General features: G+C 36.7%; 1 protein-coding gene across 2 annotated transcripts; it reads right to left on the bottom strand.

The window, feature by feature from the left end:
* Positions 1-219: 219 nt before the first annotated feature.
* slc66a1 (solute carrier family 66 member 1) lies at positions 220-7965 on the bottom strand. 2 transcript variants are annotated; one of them, XM_039756002.1, is made up of 8 exons: positions 7923-7965; positions 5692-5931; positions 4428-4557; positions 4250-4340; positions 1216-1364; positions 1015-1107; positions 720-905; positions 220-543 (listed from the first exon to the last, which is right to left on the bottom strand). In XM_039756002.1, exons 2-8 carry the CDS (start codon positions 5883-5885, stop codon positions 451-453), a joined length of 936 nt encoding a protein of 311 aa, XP_039611936.1. In that variant the 5' UTR covers positions 5886-5931; positions 7923-7965; the 3' UTR covers positions 220-450. The 2 variants fall into 2 exon arrangements, with proteins under 2 accessions (XP_039611936.1, XP_039611935.1); XM_039756001.1 differs by lacking the exon at positions 7923-7965 and adding an exon at positions 6095-6697.
* Between the last annotated feature and the right edge of the window lie 1327 nt (positions 7966-9292).

The following is a 9292-nucleotide window of genomic DNA, read 5'->3' as shown; positions in this document are numbered from 1 at the left end:
CTGAGGTCATTTATATTTGACCTATTTAAAGTGCAAGGATGCCACTTAACACCCTGGCACTGATATTTAGCAATACCTGTTTGGACAATATGTGTGTATTACTAAGTTCCTGCTCTGCCTTTAAGGCCCAGCAGGGGAGAAAAGCCTAGCTTAATTCCTGTTACTCTCTTGTTGGCTTATCATGTTTAGTTTTGTCTATGAGCAAAACATATTTTCTAATTTTTAAAATTGGTACATTCCTACTAAAGTGATTTTTTTTTGCCCAATTTCAAGCATAAAATTTTCTGATTTCTGCAATGACATTTCAACAAGTGTCCCTTGTTTGTTCCATCAGCTTAAAAAAGTTTAAGAGTCAGTCCCTTAAAAAAAACAACTTACATATGATGGCATTTTAAGCCATTACAGCACCTAAATCAGATAAGTGAAAACTAAACATTGCTACTTCACTGTTCAAGTACGAGAACTGTGGTCTTTGTCGAGAAGGCTAGATGTCTGCTCATCGTCTGTAGTTTGGTTGCGGTACATCAAGAATTGTGCAGATATCTGGATGGCAACTGTTAAAGAAGAACATTACACATGCTGTCAAATTTTTATAAATACCAATTAGAACAAAACTACAATAGCATAAAAACTTGGGTTTATAAAAACACTAAAACTATAACAAATTTTCACACTTTCATTTAACACATTCATACCACTAAAATTATATTAAAGGATACTATCAAGTCTAGGCTGAGGGTCCCAAGACTGCCAATCAGCCATGGAATATGGTGGACAACGTAGTCTCCTTCTGTCTGCCCACGGTCTGGGTTTTTCAAGAGAACACTTACTCCGTAGGTTGCATTCCCCAGGATTACCAGTGCAATTAAGAAGTAGGACAAACCTTTAGTTGACTTTCTCTTAAACTGTGAATAACAAAACAAAAGGAATTACACTCAACAGAACTGACAGGAAAGTTGCTTTTGGGATAAAAGCTCAATACTATACTCAAAAAAATAAATTACAGAAACTCACATTAGTGTAGATTTGAGGTATACGGGAACAAAGATACAGCAAGGAGGAAAATGAGCCAATCGTGAAGCCAATGATCTGTTTTTTAGTGAATTCCTGAATTGTTAAGAACAGGATATCTATTAACTAAACATCTCAGTATTTTGCAGGGTGGAGTCACATTTAAATTCAGTGCACTGAACTCGGTGCACACACATTACATACCTTACTGTGGTCTGCAGAAACAGTTAGTAAAGTACGCCCTCTAAACGTTGAGGGCACATCAGGATAAAAGTCATTTCCTTGGAAAAGGAAGAATGAGGCTGATCCCCCAATAAGCAAAATCACAGCAACTGAATTTACTGAATTGCCACCTGAAACAGAACAAAACAAAGGAATTAGCAACACACCTGGGCATGGTATATGGGAATAAGTCTTTACACAGTACTTTTGTATTAACTATTTTATTTTGTATATTTGTACAGCGGTTCAAGCTTGAAAATGGAAATCCACAACATAAAAATAAAATAGATTGAATTAAACTAAGTTCAAAGCAGTATTAGATGACATGAAAGCTCTCTTCTGATTTTAATCACACATTTAGAAGTTTAAAAAGTTTTTCCTTTTTAACATTTTTTCCAAGAATGTTCAAAGTCCTATTTTTGTTTAATTTGGTGACACAAATGGCATCAGTGATAATGAAATTTCCCTATTGTAAAAATAAACATAACACCGAATACATTTCAAACTTAGAAGTATTATGTACCTAAGGCTCAGAGTGTTCAAACTGTAGAACACTCCGAGAGTCTGCTGACTGAGAACCAAGTACCATGAAACCATCCACCGCAATTAAATGTCTGGCAGTATGTTGGTGGCAAGTTTAAACTGTAATTAATCTCTAATATCATGAATTTAAAAAATGTATTGAATTCATCACATGAACCTCCGCATCTCCCAAGTTTGGCCTTGACCCTTTGGACTGAAGGCCGTAAAATTGTAAGCTTCAAGTCATACATGGCAGTCTTGAATTAAAATTCATGTTAATTTAATTTGAATCAAACATACACAATATGAGTATATAGTTTCTTTTCTCATCATTATCTACTTTGTCTGTTAAATGCTACAAAACTGTGTGCACAATTAAAATATTGTATTCTTCCATTTGTTTTCTGAAGGCTCCTTTTCCAATATGGGGTTCAAATCCTAGGCTGAGATTAAGGTGAATACAATATATGAATAGGATAATGGTCTACTACAGGACAAACTCCCAAACTGGGACAATTTAATCAATTTGCACACATTTGGGATGTAAGAGGAAACTGAAGTGATTAGATAAAATATAGGAATACATAATGTGAATGTTAAACTCTGGTGCCTTAAGTTACAACACAGAAACATTAACCACAGAGCCAACCTAAATACATTCCATAGTGCTGCTTGGCATGGGCACTTTATTTTTCATATTGCAGAAAAAATAACCTTAAATTTTTGATAAACTGAATTGATAAATTTGATAAAAGTTGATTAAAAAAAATAACTGAAAACTTTCAATAGTGAATTATTCAGTATGTATCACAAAAATATTTATTATGAACAAACTGCAGTTATTCTTTTTTACATAATTTTGGTGCTTAGGAAAATTAAGTACTGACTCATGGCTGCCATGTCACCTTTCACAGTGATGTGCTACAAAGGATCTGGGATGACTTGGACTGTAAGAGTTGTGTGTGCTGTGTAACTCATGTGATGCAGAATGAGCATTTGTAAGGCTAAGAAAAAAACAACTTCCTGTACAAATTGATTTACGCTGCATGTTAATATAAAATGGTATTATGTTTTTGAAAGTCTTCAATTTTTAACAACTTGTGCTTAACAATGATATCTTGAATAGTGAAAATACACAATGAACATTGTTTTATAATACATAACATTATCAAACCTACTTAAGTTCAGATTGCAATCCACTGCAGATCCCACTTACTCACCAAGGGATAATCAGCAAAGAGTAGTCAAACCTACAAATGTCTTGGCAGATATGCACAGAAAACCAATGTAAACAAGAAGATCCAAAGGCTTGACTTGTAGGACAGCAGATCTAATCACTGTGCTGCCATATTACCCTCATATTGTTCCATTATTAAATAAAACCTGTTTATTCAAGCATAAACTCATTGATTAGTATTTGCATGTGTAAGTGGCCATACATGCTATGCAAGTGTTCAAGTTTGGTCAACCTACAATTTACCACAGCACCACATTCACCTGGCATCTGTAATAACTTGTTTACTCTATGTATTCAGTTCAGGGTCATGGAAAGCTAAACCCTGTAAACCCCAGTTATAAATGCAAGACAGAAAATAAACCTGGATGAGGTGTCAGTTCTTTGTGAGACCCGTTTACTTGCACTGGATCAGTTCAGACATGTCAATTAACGTAACTTGAATGATTTTGGGGCGTGGGAAGAAAATCTATTCAGACACGGGGAGGATGTACTGTCTACACACACAGGCTTTGTCCAGACAGAGAATCTGAACCCAGAACTCTGGAGATGTTAGGCAAAAGTTCTAACTGCCCACCATTTCTTATTAAACAATTTTATCTTTCTACTGCACTTAAAGATTCATCTAATCAATGTATCTAAAAATAACATAACTACAACGTTCACATATGTTCAAACAATACTGTAATCTATTTTCTGTGGACAACTGAGCAACGCTCACCATTACTGGTATCAGTTTCCACTTTCCTCCATCTGAATGGTGGTAGTATGGTGTGCAAAACCTGTGACAAAATCATATCACAAATAGTCAAAAGAGAATTCACATTGACAGCAGATAATTCTGAATGGAATTCATATCAATGCCCTGCCCCAGTGGGGGAGAATAGCAAATATTGTAAAATAAGGCATGATGGTCCATTTACTTTTTAACATAACATGCTCAAGCCTGCTTAACCCAATCAAGGATTTGGGCATAAGGCAGGAAACAGCTCTGGACAGGGCACACGTCTGTTACACTGGCCACTCATTCATACTCACAGACAGCAATCTAGAATCAACCAAACAAGTATGTCTCTTTGGGGTGGCAAAAGTAAACCCCATGCATCAACAGGGAGACACAAGGACAAATGGTGGGGGACTACATTTATTCTTTTGTTCTGTAAATATTTAAAAAAAAAAATAAAATAAATAATAAATTAAAAAAAAAAGGAAAAAAGGCTTGGTGTGAAAAGACTTTTATAATTAATACAAACTACTCACTCTGTGTTGCTTTATTCCGCATTTTAGAGAAGTAAAGATAAAGTGCCAGCATTAAAAGGTCTGCTACAACATAGTACACTGCAGTATATACCTGTGGAAATCAAAACAAAAACACAAATAAAATTCAATACCGAAATTCGCATGTATGATCACTGAATAAAAATGCCAAACGGATTACCTGAAGGGGAAGCTGATCTGCAAGGAATGAACCAATCAGATTACAGGAATCTCCTCCCAGCCAACCTAGTAAGAACCAGATTGACAGAGCCTCATCCATATTTTTACTTTTCCAGGACCTGTAGTATTGCCTACAGAAACAAAAATATCACTGGCAGAGACACCACATGATCGACAATCAAACTGCTACTCTGGCATAGAGTATACAGAGTACTGCAAACTTTCAAATAGTGAACTATCGGAATCAAATTATGAAAAGCATGCATGTAACACTTAATGTCAAGTTAGCAGAGAGAGAGAGAGAGAGAGTGTGTAATGTTGCAGACATGTTGTGGATGAGTCACCAAACATGTGACCTGGTATTGCATCTTGCAAATGGACATAAGCAGCCTCAGGTTCAGTTAGTTTCAGGGAAGCTTGTAAAAACCACAGACGTGCAAAGGTTGCATTTATTTCTTACTTAGTGTGGCTAACTAAAGCTAACGGTCCTTTAACAGATAGAAATCTACTAAAAATGCATAAAATGTGCATGTATCCATTAAGTCAGCTGTGGTAAGCACCATACTGTGCCTCACTGGTATAAAGGGGGACAGAACCAACTAATGCCCCAGAAATGGAGGATTAGTATAGTACCACTACTGATGTACCCGTCTACCACACTTACAACAGCGGAGATCAGACTGGACCGATTGGGTTACAGTACCTCATACTCAAGGAATGCCCCAGCAGATGGAACACAAGCTACTCTCAAGCGTATCAATCCTGTGTCCAGAACTGAGTGGGATACGCTCTTTGGGAAGCTGTGGACTACTGGAGAGAGTGGGGAAGCCATCTATATAAGTGGTGCTATGAACAGTGAATGGGAGGGTGTAGACATAACAATAAGAAAGCACTTTAATCTGTATCTTCCTGCTGCTTCTCACCTTGGACATGGACCATGGTTCTAGGTTGGCTCATGGAACTGGCAGATAGTATGGCAGTTAGGTTGCCTCTAACCCCAAATTAGTTTAGCGAGACAAAACTAGCTGGCATACGTGTGTACGGATGGAGGAGGGCATGAAGCAGCTTGGAGCATGTAGTGTTACAGAAGACTTGGTGGCATGGTGGAGGGGTCACTGATCCTTTTTAGGGCCACATCATCCTTCTGGTGTAAAGTGGCTGAATCCATCTTCTGTTTCTCAAACTGAACCCGGGTTTTACTATACACACACACATAAATACATACATACATAATGAACATCGAATGTACAGTATATCATACTCACGGAATTGATGAAAACATGAAACAGACTATGGACAGCAGTCCCAGGTAAACGCTGGCCATATCTCTGCCATCCACTGCGCACTCCTTCAAACCTTCCCATATCCACACAGAACCATTTGGACACAATGAGGTGAAGTTGTCGTTAGATTTATTGGAGAATAACCCGATACTCCAGGACACTATACTCAAGGGCATTATGTTGATCAGGATGAAGAAGTGCCACACAAGCTTGTCAGACTACCTAGAAAGAGGTCAAAATGGTAAATATTAAGACGATACAAAAGCATATGATTTAACATAACATATTTCACTGACATGTGTAGAGAGAAAGGAAAAAAAACACACCACAGGCCAAGTAAATCAGCGCCTCAAAACTGTGTTAAGAACCGGAATGTACAACTTACTCTTCAGTCAATCTCTAACGATCGCCACGAAAGCCGTTGTCTCAAACAATTCGAGAAACCTCTGTCTGGCGTTTTTCAGGTTCGCTCTATCTAATCATTAAACTGTTTTGCTTTTCGTGGTAAATCAGGTGACTTGCTTCCGCATTTCAGCCACAGAAATGCAGATGTAGCAAGAAAGTGGCATTTCGCTTGATTCATTGCAGGAGATTTGTTCAGAATAAAACGTAAAAAGCAGTAACGACTATCATAGTTAGGGTTTTCTGTTTATTTCCCGTCTTGAAAAAAGAAAAAAACAAAAAAATGAAACACAGGAGAAAGACTACTGTGCCTAACAACTACTAAACAATAACATCACTTTTCACGCCATTTCCGGTTCCGTCGCAGGCTTCTGAAGTCAAAACAAAAAGTTTTGATAAATTACAACATTCCTTGTATGCGGCTGCATTCAGGTGCTGTTGGACAGACGGGAAATCAATCTTTTAGACTCGTATATTTGGGGGATTTCAGGAGAACGACCTTCAGAGTCGAGACAATTCGATGGAAGACTTGCGGCAAGTGGAACAATACTGTACATCTGAAATGACTTATTTCAGTCATGTACTAAGATCAGAAATGAGCAAATAAAAATACTTTTGACTTCCAACACGCCATGGTGTTTTAATAAATTCAAATGCAGGAAATATCAAAACAATGATGTAAAAATTATCTCGACGTTACAAAGTTAAGTAAGGGACACCTGGGATATGTAGTCTCAACGAAAGACACACGTCTAGAAAACTAGTCATCAATAAACGCATGCGCACATACCATGATGACATTGGAACGAGAGTAGCGACGAAAGCGGATATTTAACCGGGACGGTATTTTGTTTAATTGAATACTCACGTAGTTAGGATATAGCGGGGTGGATAATGGACGAATAATCATGTAGGCCTACGACAGTACTTCTGTACAAAAGGAAAACATTTACAGGCGACTAGCGTTTATATGAACGTATTAACAGAAAAAAAGGATAAACAAATATGTAATTTGTAAACACTTAACAAGGACACACATTAAGGACCCATGTTAATAATTATGTGATTATTTTGAAGGAGCTGATATACATACATATCATAAGAGATTTATGAATACAATAAAGTTGAATATATATATTGCCATATATATATACACTAGCCATGTGCACCCAACTACGTTGCGCATGTTAAAGATGTCTGTGAAGGGGTCTCTGTTTAAACACGGCTGCCAGTCGGGAACTGGGCCCTTTGTCGCACAACATTATGATTTTTTTTATAAGGGAAACAAAATTACAAAAGAAAACCCTTGGACATTGATTCGATAGGAACGGTCTACTCGGAATCACTGTCCGAATAGTAATTATGTGGTGGTGTAGGAGCATTTCTGCCTCTGTCCGTCTCGTTTTCACGACGCTGTCGTTTCCTCTCACAATCTCTTCTCAACCTTTCTCCAATCTCGCAGGTTGCTTTGTGGCAATCTAAAGAGTAAGGCAATATACACTGAGCAATGGTTATAAAAGGGGGACACATAGTTATCCGGGCTCTTTAAAGCATAAATAGGGATCACTTCACTGACATGTGAACAAGCCACGGTACAACTGTGAGACGCGCAGCAGTCGCCGGCTACAAAGTAACAATAATAATTTCCGGAACGTGCTGTTACGTTGTCATTCATTTTACCCACTGTCTTTCTTTCATTCATATGTTATGTAGCTACAAAGTAACAATAATAATTTCCGGAACGTGCTGTTACGTTGTCATTCATTTTACCCACTGTCTTTCTTTCATTCATATGTTATGTAGGCACGTACCTTTTATCTTCGGCAATCTCATTCTCTAACCAGACCTCAGGAGCTAACCAGCGTAACACTGTGCACCACCCCTTTCGTTATTCCGGCACATTGTTGACATCCGTGAGTAACAACAACGTACTAAACTGGAAGGTGGTCTACGCATGCGTGGAATTCACGGACAAACAAAGATCAAGATCTAAATGAAGATTATACATAAAGATTAGTTAATTTAAAGCACAACAATTTGTTTAGTTTGAATATCTGTGTGTTTGAGGTGTGACTGGCGTACTACAGTCTTCAGTAGTATAAGCCTTGAGGAGATTCTTAATGCAATGCCTATGTTTTAGCTGTCTCTCTACTGCCATCTAGTGCTTCTTCTAATTCATTCGCGGACAAAGATCAAGATCCAAATGAAGATTATACAGTATATAGAGATATATATACAGTATATAAATCAACCAGTTCTTTAAATTTTACCAAAAACTGAATATTCACAAATAAAAAATGTTCTTCAAATGTTTGTTTCCTTTTTTTAATTTTGGGAGAAAAAAGACATTCCCTAAATCTGTCTCAAATATTCTGCTGCGAGGTAAGTTCTATGAAGGATTTTTTTTTTCTTAATTTAGGTTAACTCTGCTTTTGTTTAAATAAACGGTCCAGATCTAAAAAAATAAGCAAAGTTATAACTTGGAAAAATACATTTGGTTAACACAGTCCTCATAATTATCTTTATTGGACAGTGTATTAAATTGTTCTGTCACCAGAGAGTAACATGGGATCTGTCCTTGAGTGAACAGGAGTTTAATCAATAACATCATAGTTGGGGGAATTAAATTTAAGACTAAAGTACAGGTTAAATTATATTTTAATTTAAACCTTTTACATTTAATAAAACTCTCCAATGTATCTGAGGAAATGGAACAGTGACCATGTTCCTTTATCTGATAAAAAATAAATAAATGAAAAACTATCCTACTAAATAGCCTACTTACTATATATTAAACATTTCTAGTTTGTCCACAAGTTAGAATCCTTTTCAAAGCCCAAAGAACCAATTTCATATGCAAAGAACCCAACCCAAAGTGAAATAGTAATGCGTCAGTTAATGGTTTGATTAGGAACCACATAACCAAGTAAAATGGCATTTTAGAACCTTTACATTTAAGAGTGTACATAAGTTTTCTCACATAGCCTTGTGCATGGTATAAAATTGTGAAAAAGTTTTTAATATAACTTAAATGTTCTTGAGAAGCTAGGCTGTCATTTTTAATCGGAAATCTGAATAAAGTCACATTATAGCCAAAACTAAGTTCACACCACTTAAATATTGCCAGAGGAAGAGTGTACAAAAATGTCATTTTTTGTTTTAGAAATGAAATTTTCACTTT

This window comes from Polypterus senegalus, chromosome 6 (genome assembly GCF_016835505.1).
Source record: "Polypterus senegalus isolate Bchr_013 chromosome 6, ASM1683550v1, whole genome shotgun sequence".
In the NCBI taxonomy this organism is placed as follows: domain Eukaryota; kingdom Metazoa; phylum Chordata; class Cladistia; order Polypteriformes; family Polypteridae; genus Polypterus; species Polypterus senegalus.
This window is presented reverse-complemented; position numbering and strand designations above follow the sequence as displayed.